A 21,192-nucleotide genomic window follows, 5' to 3' on the forward strand; every position below is an offset into this window, starting at 1 on the left:
ACTGTCAGGTGTTTCAGGAAGTCAGAGGCACTGCAAGGACACTTGGAAACGTATCTGTCTTAAAGTTGAGAGGGAGATGGACGAGGCACTGACCTCGGGTCTGAAACTGTGGGGCCTGATGTATCTACTGAGTCCAGGGCCTCCCCTGGCTGTGACGGAGCCCTGTCCCTGTCCCGGGGCCTCCGGGCCACTCTGCCGCTCTAGGCACCACTCCTGCTCCTCCCTGCGCCCGTACTGTGAGTGAGGAGGGGAGGAAAGGGTCGGGGAGGTGGAGGAGAGGAGGAGACAGAGGGAGGTGCATGGGGATCGGTGAACGACAAACAGAATCCACACACACGAGACGAGACGAGAAAGAGTGGAGGGGAAAAATAAAAACTCAACGTGGGTTTAAGCCAAACTCAGAGTGTGAAATGCAAGGGTGAGGGGTCATCGACACACACTGTATTCAAAAAATGATTATGAATTAAAAAACAATGATCGAATGGAAAACAGAAAAAAAGACAGAAAGAGAGAGCCAGCGGGCTACAAGACAAAGAAAAGCGCAAAAAGAAACACCAACTTAAAGATGATGGCGTAGGAGAGAGACGAGAAGAGAACGAGAATGAGGAGGAACAGAATCATGGGCTGAAACATCTGGGGACCAAATGAGGGACGAAGAGAGAAGAAGGGAAGGGCCAAGGGGAAAAAAGAATGCAAAACACTGGTTATGAAGCGCATGCGATGGGGATACATGAGTCTTACAACCAATAACCCAAAATGTGCAGTGACTGACAGCTGGGACTAAACGCTAATGGTGTCGTGCCAAATCCAGGACCAGGTCAAAATCCTAACCCACTGCCTTGAAGACATTTTTGGGGGTGTTTTACTTATACACTTGTAAAATAAAGCCCAATTAATATTAAGCTATTAATTAAAATAAGAATTACAATTGCAATGAAAATTTGATTATTTTAATGATTTACTATGTATTCCTTTTTTTAAATTAGTTTTATTAATAGCTTAATTAATATTAATATCAATATTAATATTAAGTTAATAATTTAAATATGTTTTAATTGAAATAGAAATATAATTGAAATATCATGTAATGTTTTTCAAAATAATTGTATTATTAACTTAATATTGTTACAATATTACATTAAACATTCTATTGTTACATAATAAAATAATTAATACTATTATTAATATTAAACTGATATTAATTAAAATAAAAAGCAATTACAAATTCTAACAATTAAATAATAAATGTAATTAAAATAATACATTTCTAAATAATTATTTGAATTATGTTTTATTCATATTAAAGCTAATCATTTAAAATAAAATAATGAAAACATTAAATAGCTAAACAATTTTTAAAAATTAATACTAATGTTAATATTAATTATTAAGAATTAATAAGATCATTATTAAGCTAATAATTAAAATAATATAATACTAAAATAATTTTCTAAAAATATTTTAATTATTACATTTATTCATATTAATATAAAAACAAAAACTAATTTTAAAATACAAACTATATAAATAATTATATTATTAAGGATTATTACTGCATATTAAGGATATTAAATTGTGACTTATTTTAATTGCATTATTTAATAATGAATTACATTTCATTAAATTAAATTTCACAAACAACTCATTTAATCAGATAATATTATATAATATAAATAAGAATTAATAAATATGTTTGAGACAGTTTTTGAGACACACGTGTGCTTGTCCTGAAAGCAAAACAACTAACAAAACCACAGTTAAACACACCATAGGTTAAAATTAAAGTTTGAGCTAGCTTATTAATTAGGTTGCCAAGCTAGCACATTAGTAGATTTCATTATGTTGTTCAGTTCAGTACAAAAAGTACAGATTTTTGGCATCACAACAGAAAGATACAATGTTACAGTTAATATCCATACAAACCATATTTTCTTATATCAGATTATATTATACTATATAGTTTCCACTGATGTATAGTTTAATTATAATTGTGATTCCCTGATCAGCGATAACAGAATACTGCTAAAGGCTTTTGGATGAAGCATGACAAACATCTCTAAGGTGTGTAGGACTTTGACAAGGATTGGATGCGGCACGACGGCAGCATGCTGCTCGCAGCGAAGCCCAGCCATGCGATGGAAGCAGCGCGGCAGCTAGCTGAAGCTCTTAAATACACATCATATATAAGCATTCAGGTCTGTTATCATTAACCGGTGCAGGACATCTGACCGTTCGTAGATGTGAGGTGAACACGCCGTGACTTCATGCTTGATGAAGAGTGTTTAGTGGTTGGATTGAAGTGATGTGACCCAAAGCAAAGAACGGCTTCCACCAATGAACATGAGCCAAATGAGCTAACCAACCAATCAGAGCTCAATTCAGACACTATTAACCTTAAATTTGAAATATCAAATCACATTCAGATGCTCAGTTCATACGACAAGCTACTAAAATATCAACAGATGTCAAACCCGTAGTTAGACGTAGGTTATTTGTTGGAAAGTTGACTCATGTTATCATAAAGCAGTTCCAAAGCACAAAGCAGGAAAAAAGCTACAAGCAGTTCTATGGAGGGCAGCTTTCCGAGACTATTTAGCATATATGACAATTAAACATTTGAATATCATTCATTGAGACAAAAGACACAGCTACATTACTCCTGAGAATGATAAACCACATAAAAGTCACATATAATATATAGAGAAACAAACATTGAGTGTATTTCGAGTGTTCACAGGTCACACAGAGCCTCTGGAGGTTACTCAGATAACAAAAATGCAGTGTAAGCACTTCTTATCCGCCATATTTCATTTTAATGGCTGCATGCTCCACATATGTTGCATCAGCATTAACTGTGCAAATAAAAAACTTTGCTCAAGGCCAGACCCCAGGTGATGACAAACACATTTTACTGCCATTTTAGTTAATGTTAGTAGGCTATACATTAAGCCACATCAGTCGGGTCCAAAATTGACAAGTGCAGGTAAACACAAATACAAAGGAGATCAGTTTACTCCTGATAACCTTATAAAGAAGTGCAACATGTAAATCTGAAAATATTAGGATCTAGAACACAATGCATCCTCCTGTTTTTGTCAGAAGTGAAGTTTAAGGCCAGAAACAAACTTTAAGCAAGTATGCGAATGCTGCTGCAAGCGTTTGGCCGGCGGGTGTCATTAACTTCTAGCAATGCAAGATCGACTTCATGCATCGATGCATTGCGAAATGTATTGGCACACAATTTATAACTGAATGCAAGCTTGTGCACCATTCAAGCGCTCACAGCTGGTTCACGCACTTGCGTTCGTATATATGATGCTGTGAATTACACTATTATTTGTGACAAATATGCATGAAAATAATATAACTAATATTGACTAAGAAATACAAAATACTATCAAAGCTTATTTCTGCCATGGAACAAAGAAATAAAGGTAATGGCAACTTTTTGTGCGTAACTGTGCAATTCTGAGATGTCAGCTTGCAATTATAAGAAGTCAGAATTGTGAAATGTAAACTCAGAATTCCAAAAAAAGAGTCTGAATTGTGAGATGTAAGCTTAGAATAAAAAAAATAAATAAATTCAGAATTACAAGATGATCAAAAAAAAAAAAAAAAAACCCAGTCAGAACTGCGAGATGTCACCTCAGAATAATAAAAAAAAAAGACCCAGAATTGCGAGATGTAAACTTATAATTCTGAAAAAAGAGTGAATTGTCAGATATAAACTCGCAATTGTGAGAAAAATTGTGAGTCGTAATTATCTTGTCACATTTTTATTCCGTGGGAAGAAATAAGCTTCAGTAAAATGCACTTTTATGGCTGTAAGAAATATTTATGGCTGGCAAATATTTCTCAGTTTGCCCACAATTGGCACAGTAAATTTTGGACCCTGCAAATCAATGACAACCAAAACAATACACATAGCCTTGTGAAGCCATGCGGGAAATACCCCTAAACACCCCCCTGCCCCAGGTGCGAGACAAGGAGATTGTGGGTAAGAGGATGGGGCAGGTATAGATACAGGTGTTTATGAGCAGCATCGAGGGTGATTATGCTAGGAAAGGAGAGGTAAGGGCATCTTGGCTGAGCTGGGTGGCGCTTGGGGAAATGTGCATTGCATTGTGGGATATAGTATTCCAGGAGGTGTGCCCTATTGTTTAATGCACATTTGACAACAGGTCATCTGGATAGTCCATGCATACAGAAAATTCATGTACATACAGCAAAAAAAGCACAAGTAATATGGTGTTCTCAAAAAACTGAGTGGTCAGTTAAAATTGGAGAGTGAGTGTTGTTCTGTGATGTCTGGTGGACTTGTTCAACTCCCTGTATTTATGCTGAAGGTTATTAATGTCAAAATGAATTAAAAAGCACCAAACATCTTTACAACTCTGTGTGTCCCTTTGTGTCTCCTACTGCTCCCATTAATCTTTCACATGGATCTTTTTTCACACATAACTTACAACAAAAAAAGATAAGATATATCACTGATGTCAAGACAACTGCATAACCAGTTTGCTAGTCAAATACTCTGCCTACAGCTCCGTATCTCAAGCAAATCTACCTATTTCCCTTTTTATCTCTCATTTGGGTGTTGTTTCTGGTTTAAAATGAAGAGTCATGCCAGCCAAATTACAGTTGAATAGCTTCCTTTGTGGTGCATTCAGGACGTTCAATATATGATACATGAAGATGCAGAATCAATATAAAAGGTGTATGCATTCTCAAAAAAGGACTTTCAAATGAGGAAGCAGCAAAGGAAAAAAGGAAGTTGCCATGTCATGTGATCGCATGTGACGGCAAACACTGAATAAAGATGAAAAGGTCGAGTTACACATAACCTACCTGGAAGTCCGTCACCAGATCCCTTCCTAGTGTCCCGATTGGTGAATCCCTTGACATGGAGGTAACCGTGGAAAGGAAGCTGCTAGATTCGGTGAGGTTGGGCATCGGGGAAAGGTCGTCAACACGGTCCCTTAGACCCTCCCCTAGGTGGTCCACTTTGTCCATGAATTGCTGGAGTTCCGAACGGAAAGCCCTCATGCGGGTGTTGATGGAATCCAGCACCTGAGAGTCGGGTTTAGATTCAGCAGAGTCCCCATCGCCTCTGAACTCTGAACCTTCTGCAAGAAGGTCCCCTCCCAGGACAACCAGACGACCTTCACGGATCAGACTGTCCGTATCTGTGATGAGCCGCTCCACCGTTTTACCAAGCCGCTCAGCTTCACGCCTGACGTTGTTGAGCGTCTCCCGGTCTTCCCGTCTCCTCTGAGCCAACTCAGCTACTCCCAGTTCACCAGGATCTGAGTGTTTCTCGCCACTGACAAATCCAGAAGTCGCTGTTTTCTCAAACAAGTCATCGGAGTCGCTTTCCCCACCAACAGGACCCTCACGTTTGGGGTGGAGCAGCAGAAGCCTGGCCGTCTCGTCCTCGTCTGCTTCCCTTCGCCCGGCATCACTATCCATGTCGCTATCCCTTGGGCTACTGGTGCGTACCCCCAAGTGTGCCGCCAGGTCACAGCGTTGCATGTTAGAGATTAGCACCCGGTTCTCATACTGCAGCTTCATCACTTTCCCACTTAGATCGTTGATCTGAAGTCTTGCGGTTTTCAGCTCCTCCTGCAGTATTGCGCCACTTCCTGCTCCCAAGAAACCATTACCTCCTCCGTTACCAGGTTTGAGCATGCTACCATTTCCACCTTCAGCTCCCTCGGACTCCCGGTCGGCTTGGCTGGGTCCAAATTTGAAGCGGTTGAGCTCAGACGTCAGTTGCTTGTTGTGGTCCTCAATCTCAGAGATGGAGCGCCGCAGCAGCTCCGCCTCCTCTTCCACAAATTGCAAGTGTCGCCGCAGTTCACTCGCAGATTCCAGGGCATCGCCACCATATGGTGAGGTAGGGACACTCGAGAAGGGTTCGCGCCCAAAGCAGTCCCTCTCGTATTGGCAGCGTAGGTCTTCGTTTTCCGCCCTGAGGCCACGGTTTTCCACCTCCAGCTCTACAATCTTCCTTCCCAGAATGTTGGCTTCCTCTTCCACCAGTTTGAGCCGTAACCGCAACTCGGCTTCCCGAGAGGTGTGAGGGCCTCCACCGGTCACCTCCGCCAGGGGCAAAGGGCTGTCTACGTCGCCGTATACTGATTTATATTTCTGCAATTCTTGTTCCAGTTCATCCTTCTCACGGCCAAGTTTTGCCATCTTTTTACGCATAAGAGCCGATTCCTCCTTGGCAAACTGTAGCTGACAGCGCAGATCCGCACTGTCCTCCTGGAAAGAAAGAAACATGTGAATGTAAAAGGCAATACCATTCATTTCAAAATGGCCAAATTGTAAGAGATTAATCAGCCTGGACAACATATAAAAAGTCTTGAGGTTCTGTAGTCAATATACTTAACAAGTAGTGCATGTAGCATATTGTGTTGTTCTTTGCATGCTTTAAAATAAATGTTTCCAAGGGGAGGTTTCGAAGCCATGCCATAGAAGAACCATTTTGGGTTCCCCAAGTAACCTTTCAGTGAACAGTTCTTAAAATAATTTTTTTTTATGTGAATAACTTAATCTAAAGAACCTAAAGAATGTTTTATGCGCTGTAAAATTTCTTCATGGAACCACAGATGCCAATAAAGAACCTTTGTTTTAACAGTGTATAAGGCTTGTGAATTGATCTTTGTATTTCTTTGTACACACCTGAGTTAAAGACTTCTTATCTTTGAAGGTTTCTCTACTGCCTCGCCTCCGCAGAGCAGTCTGAAAGACAAATAGAGGACAGGGCATAATAACAAAAGTGAAAGTTAACGACTTCTGAACAACATCTTCATTTCAGTTACCAGGCACCCAGAAGGATTCAGAAAAAAATCATTTTGAATAATAAAAAAATCAGCATCTGATTTGAGCACAGAATCAATCATGAATATCAATCTAAAACCCATTATTATATGAATTACAAGTAGTCCTTATGGTGGATCTACTACTGCTGTCAGTTTTGGGATTCCTTCTTTATATCTTTAATACAACACTTAATGCATAACAAATAAAACTTCCAATTGGATTTGCTGGAAACTAAAATGCAGAGAATAAACAATGTTGTGTAATGCTAGTTTGAGATTTTCCCACAGTTTCAAAGCTGGATGTTCAACTTCAAGTGCTGTTCTTTCACACTTTTCCATATTCAAAATCTGAAATTATAACCTTCAACTGAATGTAATGCAGCATATGTGAATTAGGACAAACCAAGACAGTAGCCAAGCATTACCAAAGATTAAAAAATTACGAAGACTGCATGTGGCCGTAATACTGAATAATCAAGAGCACACTGATTGGACAGGTTTGGTGATAATATGATAGACAGCAAATCTGCTGGAAAATGAATATATTTTCAGGCTACTGCATCTGTGTACAGTGAAATCATGCCAAATGCACAAGGATGAATCACAAAAGTTGCATTCTCAGTGTTGCCACAAGAGGCACTATAGCAAGCTTCAGCATAAACTGTCTTCTATTTTAATTTCTACTTCAGATCAGCTATTGTCATGGTGGAGCAACAGTTCGAAGAGAATCGTAATAAGTAAGTTAGTTAAAGTCAGTATATTTATAGCTAGCAACCAGAAACAAGAACACATCCAATTATTTTGCTATAACCATTGGCTGACAGCACATGATCTCTTACTTAAATCAAGAGTTAAGAAGGTAAACTTTGACCTGCTTACTGATGTGCTAGTCTATCTTGAGTCATACACTGAACTTAAATAGCTGCTGCTGATGGCTGCAGCGTTAGCTTGAATCATTTATGGCCAGACAGATGGAAAGTGTGAGATGGGCACAGGAGAGGAGGGAGTTTGAAACTTTTTCATCAACACACAGCAACAGTGCGAGAGAGCCTGGATACGACTCCAAAACATAGGAGGAGATGAGGTGATGTCATATTTATGTGGGCTTGAGTGAGTTTTCAATATGGTTACAATTTTCCCATTCACGTTCAGATGTCCTCCGGTGAAGTCATCACCACTAGCTGTCACACAAACATCGATCACACAACCAGTAGGAAAAAATGGACATTTCTAAGCATGCTTCGTCAAACTTCACTATTACTATTGCTCATAGAGTTGGTGATTCAAACAAACATCTCAGATTGCATTGAAGTTTAGTGCATAACTCAAAACATAACGATTCCTCAAATTGTGTAATGCATTTTACATTACATTTATGCATTTGGCAGACGCTTTTATCTAAAGTGACTTACATGACTTGTATTTTGTTGGTTAATAAGGTTGTATAGTGACCTTGCAACCATCTACAACACCCTAGCAACTGCATAGCAATGCCTAACATGCGAAAAATTGCTCAGAACATTCTAGTAGCCACATTGAAGTGCCTTGGAAACCACCCAGAACAGAATTAGCATTGTGGCAATGACTTTTGCAATTGACAGGGAGACTGCAACATGTTTGCATAACACACACAGATTAAGTTACAGAAATGCATTAATGCATTAGTCCACAAAACACTCTGGGTCTAATTCTCTCCATCCCTTGCTAGCATACACATACAGTTTAAAAACATGCTTAAAATTTGCAATAGTAATGCCATGCATCTGCTCTAGAGGAACACATGGCAACTTTAATGAAACGCTTCTAATGAAACAGATAAACAATGGGCTCTTTTATAACAAATGCATTTCTTCTGTCATCCTCAGTTCTCTGTCCCACTTACATTTGCACGATTATCTAATTGGAAAGGCATTACAGTACGCCGGTTCTCTGTTGCCTGTGTGCATGTGTTTCCTACAGGCTTATGTAATGTAACGTGTGTAGCTTAGTGACAATGCCTGATTAAAAAAAAAAACAAAGCTGGAGAAAACCCTAACTGAACCCTCGCTGTTAAACAACACTATATACGCTGTCACATGCAACGTGGTGAAAATACTCAGAAAATACACAATTGTTTCTCATAGACAGCAGTAAGATTATATGAAGAACAAATAAATACTTTTACTGAAGTCTACTGAATCTGCAATGAAGTCAGAATGCACTCATTTCTCATCAGTTTTCACCATGATTAAATTATCTGAGCTGATATACACATTAATTTTATATGCTTATTTTTATTCCTCCATCTAAATTTAATAAAAAATAAAGTTTGGTCATTTAAATAAATAATAAATAAATAAGTAAAAATAAATGTCCTTATACACTACCATTCAAAAGACTGGGGTCAGATTTTGGTTTTTAAAGAAATTACTTTTATTCTGTAAGGACACATCAATTTGATCAAAATTTCCATTTCCATTTCAAATAAATACTGTTCTTTTGATGTCTCTGTTTCTACTTAATCAAGATTTCCACAAAAAATATTCGGCATTGAAATATTCGGCAAAAACATTTTCAACATTGATAATAATCAGAAATGTTTCTTGAGCAGCAAATCAGCATATTAGAATGATTTCTGAAGGATCATGTGACACTGAAGACTGGAGTAATGATGCTGAAAATTCAGCTTTGATCACAGGAATAAATTACGTTTTACAATATATTATTTGAAATTGTAATAATATTTCATAATATTACTGTGTTTACTGTATTTTTGATCAAATAAATTCAGCCTTGGTGAGCAGAAGAGTCTTTTTTCAAAAACTTTAAAATATTGTCCCAACCCCAAACTTTTAGTGTATATAAAGAGCAACCTCTGAGCATTACAAAAAATAATATATAGGAAAAATGTCAACTGGTACAAAGAGAGAAAATCAGAAAGAGGCGAGTTGCATGACAGATCGTGCTCACAACGGTGGTGCGTTCAGGCTTAGATAATCACAGTCTAACTACAGCCGACAAATCCTGCTGCCTGGCCTCGTCCCAAATCAGATCACCACCCGTCCTCCGATCCCACCCCACCCGCCCTACATCCACAGACCGACAGCAACCGTTCATCCCTCTCCAACACAGACCAGTACATCAGGATGACACAAACAGATCAAAACCCCTCCTGCCTCATGATGCAGAAACAGCACACAGTCACTACAAGATCAGGTCATCTAGAGTAGATATATTTGAATTAAAAACATAAATATAGAAATGATTTTCTATTTTAACCAAAAAAAAGACATGCCTCAAAGGTAGCATACAAGTGGGAAATTATGTTTTAAGGTTTTTAGAGTGTCTATAGTGCTCTAGTGTGTAGTCTATATGAGCCACATTTTTGCAAGATTGTGATTGCAAAAAATAAAATCAATCTGTACCATAGTAAATGCCCCCCCACCCCCTCCTGTTTCTGCCACAGGATTAAAAACATAAAAATAAAATAAAATAAAATAAAATGTCAATTCTGACTTTTTATCTGACAATTCTTACTTTTTTTTGCAATTATGAGAAAAAAGTAAGAATTGCAAGATATAAATTCAGAATAAAAGACAAAATTGCGAGATGTAAAACTCAAAATTGCAAGAAAAAAATACTTGCGAGATATAAGCTTGGAATTAATAACTTGCAATTGTAAGATACAAACTCACAATTCTGGGAAAAAAGTCAGAATTGTGAGGCAAAAAGTCACAATTACCTTTTTTATTTTTCATTGCCTGGTGGAAACAAGCTTGAATGTTGTTGATAGATCATTCATCATCAATTATTTTTGCTCTTTTGTTTCACTTTTGGTGTGAAAAGGCATTTTTAACGGTGTAAATTCAATGAGGTGCATTTGCTTAGCCTAGTGCTTTTCTCAAGCAATATTGTTTCGCTTTAGAAAAATATTTGAACACATAGTCACTGAGTTTACACAGTGTTTTCCCTTCCAAATGAAATGCATTTCGGAGTGATGAAATTAGAAACACAGTTACACACTCGCTCTATTCAGCATGAGCACAACGCTTCAGTCATCTGTCTCTGCTGCAGATAGAGGTTATTCTCTCGCCCTAAAAACAGCCCATAAAGCCAGACCTACGCTGATCTCACATCAGAATGTGTCAATTGGTTTGGAAAGGCTGACGTTGCATCTACAGGTCCAGGACCAGTGTTCTGAAAACTCTGTGTGAGCCTCGTCTCCATCTGCCGTCTCCGGCAGGAGGTCTTTGTGGATGAAGCAGAATACATTCAGCCATTCTTTATTCAGCACTCTAAAAACACTTCAATACACCATTAATGAATCTGCACAAAGGAAAAATCTGGCATTCAAAGCAGCAGGATGAGTTTTATTTTAGCAAACAGACTCTGATTTTTATATTCTGTGCATTTCCCCATTTTTATATGTTTGCATTTTTCAAGCTATTCTGAGAGTTTACTTTTCAGACAATTTGGATATATAAACAGAATTCTGAGACAAATTCAGAAATGTGAGTTATAAATTCAGAATTCCGAGATATTACCTTTGAATTGCAAGAAAAAAGTAAGAATTCTGAGCTTATATCTCACTATTCTGAGGAAAATTGTGAGATAAAAAGTAGCAATTACCTTTTTGTTATTTTTTATTCCATGCCAGAAATAGGCTTGCATATATTTTTCATTTAGAGCACATATTGAAGAAAAAAAGATTGTGAGATAGATTTTTATATTTGCATTTAATATTAAAAATCACATTTTTATAATTGAGATTTTTAGGTATTTTTATGCATAAATGTATGCATATATGGACAAAAAAAATCTTATATCAGAGTCCTATATATGTGTGTGTGTAGATGTCACTGCATACAGCCTGCAGAAGATGGACTGAACTGCGTCTAATGAAGGTTGACTGATATCTAATATCTTGTGCTGATCTAACCTGAGCTGACAGAGCTACTGACTCTGCAGTCCGGCTGTGACTGAGCTCAGATAAAACTGAGGTCGACCCAAAGTCACAAACACACACCCCTGGAGAAACACAGGGCATCTGCTGCCTGACAAATGACACAAGACCTTTCTCTAGATTTGTTCTGATTCCTGTGCTGCGCTACACTCCACTAACAACAAATACTGTCAGGATCCTTATTCTTAACATAATTAAATAAATGAAGACAATATCACACCAAAATAATTATCTAGGGTAATATTAAAATAAATAAAAATATATTAAGAATTTCACATTGAATAATTTATTAAATAACTATATTTTTATTATTTTTATAACACCTTTTTCACTGAATATTGAAAAGAATCACTACAATTACAGAAGCAGTTTCCACCACTGAATAAAAAAAAAAAGGTAATTGTGACTCTTTATGTCTTTTTTTTTCTCAGAATTGTGTGATATAAATTCACAAAGTAAGAACTGCATGATATAAACTCGCATTCCAAGAAATAAAGTCCAAATCGCAAGATATAATCTCACAATTGTGACTTTATGACATGCAATTGCATATTGTGAGATACAAACTCACAATTGTAAGAAATTTGACAACTCTTTTTTTCCTCAGAGTTGTACTTTATAACTTGAAATTGTGAGTTTATATCTCAATTCTGAGAAAAGAAGTGAGAACTGTGAGATAGCGATTGAAAAAAGTAAGAAATGTTAGATAAAAAGTTGCAATTACTTTTTTTTTTTTCCAGTGGTGAAGATGGGCTTCCATACTACAATAGTTTAACCTAATTCAAATGGTATATTTTAGTCAATATTTGGATGCTGCCTTATAAGGGAGCTGCCTATGTAGGCAGGAGAGGTTTTGGATCAGAGGTTTTGTGTTTTCTTTTGCATGACTCACCGGTTTATAAGCGCATCTCTGTAGCTTAAACCACTCTGTACTAACTGTCCTTGTGGTTAGTTGAACATTAGCTATTACAGAAATGTTTCCTGCTTCCTAGTTCATGTGTGTTTTGCGTCAATGAACACTAATGAATGCTCAGGTCTCTAATGGAGGCTCAATATTTACCATCCCGCCTCACATTTCACGTAACCTTGGAATCTGAAGATGACATAAGCTTGTACAAACACATTTTTTATAATGCCACAAGGCCTCTCTCAGGGCTGCTCGATATCTCTCTCTGCAAAAGGCTTGTTAGGGACGAGAAAACAAAAATACGATGGAACGTCTCTCAAGGGCTTTATCGCAAAGACTGATGGAGATGTTTGTTTACAGCTGATTAAGCGCTGTCTCCTGGACGGCATCAGATGTGAACAACAGGACCACAACGTTTATGACGCTCATAGTTTCAACACAACAACAAACAGCATTTGCAACACATTTTGCTTCTGTAATCTGACATATTTCAGAGTGAAACAGGACATTCAACAAGAAAAAAATGCACAACTTAGAAGCAGCACTGCATATATCTCATTTATGTAGCCTGTCTATGTTTATTTACCTGACTCAAAACACAACATTTACATTTATGCATTTCATCCAATACCTCTCTAAGATGGGTTTATGATATAATAAACTCATTTGGTTTTAGCATTGCTTTATATAGAAGCTACAGATAAATCGGAAGGATAATTAGTCGCTAATGTCTTTAGAACATTTTAAACAAGATGCCACGTCGAGACAAACAACCAAATACACCCATCTGAAGAATCAAATTAAGACTTTTAATGTGATTTTAAGCAAACTGATATGTTTATCTACAAGCTCTCTGAGCTTTATTTGTCATATTGTGAATGTGAGACAACGGTGTTATTCTTAAACCCAGTACATCATTTAAAGATGGTATGAAATGAAAATTCACCCCATTTTCTAAATGCATGGTATAGATCTGAACAAATCATTTGTGTGCATGTGTCATCTATAAAATTAAGCCTCATAATATTCAATCAAAATATCCTCATATAAAACCAAAAAACATATCAAATGAAAATCAGACTCTCTGAGATAAATGTTTATATTTAATATTAAAAATGTATTTTATTTTACATTTAATATTTTAGATTTTAAATATGAATATATGCATATATAGATACAAAATCTATATAGACTGTCACATCAGTTTATGCATGAGTCTACATACATCCGTTAAAGTCCATTTTGTTACTCAGAAGTCAACATTTTAGCGGCACATTTGCATATCAATTAACTGCATATGCATACAGCAATCCTGTAGTTTAAAAAGTAACATGGCAACATCAACGTAATGGGTTCGATTCCCAGGGACTGCATGAACTTAAATACTACAGAAATGTTTCCTGCTTCCTTCATGTGCGTTATGCATTACTGAACGTTAATGAATGCTTGGGTTTCTAATGGAGAGTCACCCTATTTTATAAATGCATGTTATATATCTGATGTGAACAATTCATCTGTGTGCATGTTTCATCTATAAAAAATATCCTCACACTTTATAACAGCAATGCCATGGGCTCGATTCAGGGAATGCATTAACTTAACAAATGTACATGCACTATACGTTGCTTTGGATCTGCCAAATGCATGAATGTAAACGTAAATATTGATGACCACAAAGCTACAGACATGCACTAAAAGATGCACATTAATCAACCTTTGAGGTCTGAACCCAAAACACTTCAGATACAAGCCCAAAAACAACCCCACAACAATCCAAAAGCGGTCTGGGATCAGAAGCTGCGCTTATGTCTTATAAACACTCGATCCATCAGAAGAGCGCTGGGCCGGTGAGGCGTTGTGATAGTGTGTGTACTCACACCGACACGCTGACGCTGCAGCCATTCTCCCACAAAACACTAATGAAACAGTCACGCTCTGTTATTCTCGCTCGCTCTTACTGAACTTCATGAGTCAGAACAGCTTGATGGAAAAGGCAGAAAGCAGAGTGATACTGACATCAAAGGAACACAGGCAAAAACAGATTGCCACATGTTCTGAGATACAGCTGATTTATGTCATTTCTCACGCTCATGATGAGTGCATTTTGTAAGAGAACAGCAAAAACAGCGGCAATCTCTTTGCCAGTTCATTTTGACAGTCACATTTCTTTCTGTGGGAGTTTTGCTGCGAGCGCTTACTCACGTCACATGTAGCTTCTAGTGTAATGGATGTGTTTGATGTCACGGTTGATGTGTGGGAACAGATAAACTGGACTGAGAAGCCAGAGGGGTCTGATATATGCCAAAGTCTCTTATTTTACTGTTAGCATAATCAAAACTCAAGAGCAAAGTGATTTACACTCTGAGAAACACTCAAAGGCAATGCATGCTGAAGGACGCATGGATTATATGCTGTTTCTGGTGAATGTTAAGAGCTAGATGCTAATGCTAACGTGCAGACATAAAGTAATTTCTATGTTTTGTCATTGCATGTTAGCTTTAGTATCTAGCTTTACTGTTCTGGCTTGACTGAACTCAACCAGGGTTCAAAAAGTGATGAATAACTAATAAAAAAAACAACTTCTGTGTAACACATGGGTTTTGGTTGGAATTGCATACTACTGTAGAATGCCTACGAGAAGTATGTACATGCATTTTATGCATGCTAAAATGCGCAGTTTAAATATTTACAAAATTAAAAAAATATGTATATTTTACATATATAAACATTTACAACATCGTTTCATATAGCCTACTACAGTATGCAGTATCTAGTACAAACTCCACAGTATGCCAGTATTCCATTCCAAACACAGCCCATGAATTCTCAGTAACTGGTCTGATTCCATTAGCATTATGTATATGATGATAAGACGTGTCCGCTGTTGTCAGGAGACCCGGAGAATCCTCTAAACCGTTAATCTCCGTCTGGGATTCTGTCGGGAAAAGTCAAGGGACCCTGTGTGCATTACCATGCCTGCATGGGCCGCGCACACACTCCCAGAGGGCGTTCTAGACACATACGCAAGCCTTCTCCATCACTACAGCGAGCGTCAAACACAATGGAAGCTCTTTTAAGCTCTCTCATTTGGCTAAAGAGATGCGGTGGTCTCCGGAGAGTTGGGAATGTGATTGTGTGTGTGTGTGTGTGTGAGTGAGGAGGGATTTGTATGCGTCCAGCTGGTTAATGAGAGGCTGTCTTTGCACTCAAAGACAATTCCTCTCGTCTCGCTGGGTCAGTGGGTTCCCTATTGTGAGCGGTTAATAAGGGGGCGGAGCCTGCAGTCAGAGGCGTCTGACACTGGGCAGCTGGTGAGAGATTACCTCTGTGCTCCCTCAGCTAATGTCTTAACAAACACCCGCTTCCCGGAATCTGGTTAGCTGTTTGAATGGAGGAAGAAGCTTAAAACAGAGATGAATTTAATGCATTTATTTAATAAAGTGTGCATACTTGTCGTTTCAAAATTTAGAACATTTTCTGAAGTGATTGTAAATACGCATTGCATTGTATTTATATTTTATAATATATAAAACTAAAATTATATAATGATACATATAATGCATACATGTGTGTGTGTATAAAATTATTGTTGTAGTATTGTGTGCATAATTATTAATCTAGAAATAATCTAAATTTAAACTTTTAAAATGCAATACATGTTTTTTTTTTAATCTAGAATTATATATAATGAAAAATAATGTATATATATATAAATATGATGAAAAACAAATATCTATATAAAAATGGATATTGTGTATTATTATATATATTATGCAATGTTTTATTTGAAAATATATGTATTAAAATTATAATTAATTATATAAATTCTACAAAATTATATAAAATTATATATGAAAATATTTATATACATATTAAAATCTAAATATATACATTTAGATACAATATATATAATATTTACATATATTTAAAATGTTTTTCTGATGCATATTATAGTTAATTATCCTAACTTCAAAGCTAAAATATAGTAAAAAAGAGCATTATGTCAGATTTGAACTGATATAAGGTGACAGATATATCAGCTGATATACAGCAGCTTTGAATGTGGCTCATCCTGTCAGATTTTGGAGCCAGGACTCTGTGTTAATCAGTTTGCTCTCAGCTGATCACAGGCACCTGCTCCCTGCCACAAAAAGAAGATGAAGGGAAAACAACAACAGCTCTTTTTCCCTTGAGATGTCCAGTTAAGCTTTGCATTGTCATTCCGCGGGCTGGTTAGAGGGCCGCCATCTGGACTAATAGACAAGCAGGCGAAATGAACAGGATGGAGTCCACCTGGACCACTGAGGTCTAGTCAACCTGAACCACTCCTGCCTCTTGACAAGGTTATTAAACACACTGGGGTTAAGGGAATGTGAGCTGTGTTAGCCTGCAGTGTCGTATGGCTTATATCTGAGCTTCTCCTGATGCTAAGTATTAAAAGGGCACCTATTATGCAAAATCCACTTTTACATGGTGTTTGGACATAAATGTGTGTTGGCAGTGTGTGAACACAACCACCCTACAATGATAAAAATCCACACACTCCTCATTTTTTAATCCCCTTTAAACCTAGTCAGTCTCACTAGGCCTGCCGTTTTGATTCTCACTGCAGTGTGACGTCACATTTCGGAGGGTGGGGCCACGGTGGTTGATTGATTGACAGAACCCCTAAAGGGAATAAATACGAGGTGGGAGGAAAATACATATTTCAGTACTTTCTCTCGCAGTTATATCATTGGGTAATTATACTGTATTATATATAATTGCGAGCATCAGGGAGCCACTATTATGCCTGGCATTGAAACTGCTTTTGAATGCAAGTGAAATTTTATGTACTGTAATGAAACAGGTAACCATTAGCAATCATTATGTGTTTCCCGTGTCTTTCTGAATATGGATTCATGCTTCGGGCACACCCCCTAACTCCCCCCTCCCTCTCGCCCGCCCCTAATGTTTCACTGTAGACATCGTCCGTGGCTCAGTCCATTGATTCGCACCGATGACAGGTCAGCGCGGCACGAGCTCTGTAACATCGCGCTGTTTCGTCCCACTTTCAGTGCATTTGACTTCCCATATGTACGGCTGAACACCGGTTCCCTCGCTCTCAGTTATGTTGCTTCTACCGGCTGTATTGCTGTAGATATGCAATGCAGAGAGACGTATACGCGACGCCCTCTTCTGGAGACGGGGCGGGAATATGTAGCTCATTTGCATCTAAAGCCATACACTCCAAATCAGCTCATTTTTTTAGACACACACCAAAAATGACATTTTCCAGCTGTTATAATAAATGATCTGTTGGATATTTTGGGCTGAAACTTCACAGACACATTCTGGGGACACCCAAGGCCAATATTACATTTTGTAAAAAGGGGCATAATAGGTGCCCTTTAAGCTGTGGTTTGTATTGACATACACGATATCTCTAATAATGCAGCTTGTTGAGATGTTACAGAAAGATGATTACAGATGATGCACATGAAAGAGTAGCGCTATGGAAGCAGAATAATGACAATAGTTTTTGAAACAAAGCATGCTGAATTCCACAAATAAAAAAAAAGATGCATTGCAATTAACAGTGTTTGCATTTTAATGCCTTGTATTTCCAGGGCTTGCATTTTTAGGTCCTGAAATTTAACATAGTTGTTTATTTAAGCTGTGAATATTTCAATTCAAAATATTTCACACACATTTTCATAATGAAAAATTCAATAATTCATATTCACCTTCCAGAATTCACTTCCAAAATATTCAATCTGTTTAAAAACACGATGTATAATATTTGACAGGCAAATTTCAGTCATTTTATTTCACTTTCCAAATTCGCTGCCACAAATTTAGTGGTTAAAATTCGGCAGAAAATTCAGCGTTGCACATCCGGGAACCGCAGGAATAGCAGTAGAGCACCGATGCATGATCTCCAGCTGCTGTCAGCCGCTCACCAGCAGGTGGCGCAAGCGGCTGTTGATGAAGGCCATATGTGGATCAAGTCACTCATTTACAAAAGCTGATTTGCAGAAATGGAGCTAGCGCTAGAAGTTTTGATTATCGGGGCCAGTATAAATGTGTGGAAACGTTGATTGTGTGTATGTTTAATTCAACATTTTTGCTGTTTCCCGTAGCCTACATATAAGCAGCTTTCTCTACCACAAAGGAGATTATAATGCTCTTTTACCCAACGCTGAAGTACAGAACTAACATTACATCTGGGGAAGACATATATTGCTTTCGGTTGCTTAGTTTCTGTAACTCTGTATCATGGCTTGTGTGACGCTGGGCTGTAATACTGGGGTTCCCCTCATACGTCACACTCCAGGATTCCCCGACGACGTGTAACTCACCACAGTGAACTAATACAGTGATATAAGACCTCAGATCTCAGAATACACTTTATTGATGATTATGCAAACTATATACAGGCATGCAAATGAGGTCAGAAGAAAGCAACGCGCTGCATTTTCATTGCTTTCCCTTACCACTGATCTATAGTTGACAGTCCTACAAAGATATCAATACCACGATTAGTTTTAACAGTAAGCAACCACTTTATATCAACATAAAAAAGGAGTTCAAAACCGCCTAGGTGTATTTGTGCAGCAAATGTAAACCTGAGAAAGCATTGTCGCGCTATCGCACTCAAGGGGCCTTCTGACAATTCCACCAACTAGGTTAAAACGTCCAATGTATTTAAATTAAAATGACTTTTAACATTTAAAATAACACAGTCAAATTGTAAAGCTTGTATTGCTCATAGTGATTTACTACAGATGAGATTTTGCCAATATATATACTGTATGTACAGTACATAATTATTTACATATAAAAGATCCCTGGAAAGGTTTTTTTTTTCATGTTCCAATGGTTGTAGTACATTGCTAGATACAAAACAACTGTGTGATCGTTATTATTGATGTTGGTAATTGTTGGTAAAAAAACTACAGTAATTCACCAAAAGGGATTTTCATGTTCCACAGGTTGTAGTACGTTGTGAAATTTTGCCAATATCTCCCTTACTGTATGTACAATTCACTTTTTTCAATTTTAAAACAAAAACAAAAAAAATCTGTAAGACCTCAAAAGGAATTGTTCATTTTCCAAAGGTTGTAGTATAAAATATTGATGTACTTTATGTACATTAAGGAAGGTATTAGCAAAATTTCACCTATAGTAAGTGAGTCTAGTCACTAGGAATGTACTACAACTTTTGGAACACGAAAAACCAGAAGCAGAACCGATCACCGGTGATCACCGCGAGATGCATGCCAGTTAGAAAAGTGTCTGAGTTTTTTTTATTTAAAATTTTTTTTAAACGTATAACATTCACAGGGGATACAGTCAAAGCAATAAAATACATACATAACCAGAATACAAAACAGTAAATACCTCGATAATAGCAATAACAAAAAAGAAATATAAAGAGAAAAACAAATAAATAATAGTTGCCATAAACATCTTTTAAAATAAATAAATAAATAAAAAGTGTCCAAGTTACGTCCACCTTGTTGTCATGTCATGCTGACGTGTGCCAAAAAACTCTCGCGACAGCGAGGCGGCTGCAGTGAGGGGAGGAGTGAAATAAACACAGTCAAGATGGACAGTTCTGCCCTCTCGAAGTGGAGCAGATACCAACAAGATAAAAGGCAGATATCGCGTTATTCTCACTCATATGCTGTGCTGCTGATAAACATGATTTCAGTTCTGTTGTTTTATATGAATATAAATCTGATGAACAAGACACCCAAAGTGCTTGCTATTTAATTCCATACGAAAGGCGTATTTATCATCCATTTTTATTTTAATTCAAACATGTATTTTAGATTTTTATAGAAAATATGACAACAATCACATATCTCACACAGAGATCGCACTGTCATAGTGTTTGGGATATTCATGCACAATTTAAATACATAATAGCATGAAATCAGATTAAAAACATAAAACATTTTAGAAGAGAACGCAGCATCATGGTTGTCGGAACCAATGAGCATTAAGCTGTGTCGTCAGTCAGTCGTTTCCCATCATGCTTTTGCTCAGCGCAGTCGTTGGAGAGCAACTGCGCGACTGCTCAATCCGACACAGCCGCCTTTTTTTTGGCACACGTCAGCATGACATCAGAGCAAGGCGGACGTAACTCGGACACTTTTCTAACCGGCATGCATCTCGCGGTGATCAGTTCTGCGCAGATTTTGCTCATCTCAAACAAGCCTTATCTGTTCCACTTCAAGAGGTCAGAACTGTCCGTCTTGACTGCGCTTATTTCACTCCTCCCCTCACTGCAGCCGCCTACTCTCCCTACATTTAAGACGCAGAGGTGCAGAAATAAGCAACCGAAAGTAATATACTGTATGTCTTCCTCAGATGTAATGTTAGTTCTGTACTTCAGCGTTGGGTAAAAGAGCATTATAATCTCCTTTGTGGTAGAGAAAGCTGCTTACATATAGGCTATGGGAAACAGCAAAAACGTTGAATTAAACATACACACAATCAGCGTTTCCACATGTTTATACTGGCCCCGA

General features: G+C 37.5%; 1 protein-coding gene across 7 annotated transcripts in view; it reads right to left on the reverse strand.

The window, feature by feature from the left end:
* LOC131526957 (microtubule cross-linking factor 1) overlaps positions 1-21,192 on the reverse strand; it is a 57,115-nt gene that overhangs the window by 22,010 nt on the left and 13,913 nt on the right. For 5 of the 7 annotated variants that reach the window (XM_058755729.1, XM_058755721.1, XM_058755716.1 and 2 more), the window contains exons 4-6: positions 6,688-6,747; positions 4,849-6,267; positions 94-234 (exon numbers count right to left, since the gene is read on the reverse strand). In XM_058755729.1, coding sequence (XP_058611712.1) covers positions 94-234; positions 4,849-6,267; positions 6,688-6,747 — 1,620 coding nt within the window. The remainder of the gene's footprint in view (positions 1-93; positions 235-4,848; positions 6,268-6,687; positions 6,748-21,192) is intronic. The other 2 variants (XM_058755758.1, XM_058755738.1) reach the window with 1 other exon arrangement.

Source organism: Onychostoma macrolepis, chromosome 02 (assembly GCF_012432095.1).
Source record: "Onychostoma macrolepis isolate SWU-2019 chromosome 02, ASM1243209v1, whole genome shotgun sequence".
Taxonomy (NCBI): Eukaryota; Metazoa; Chordata; class Actinopteri; order Cypriniformes; family Cyprinidae; genus Onychostoma; species Onychostoma macrolepis.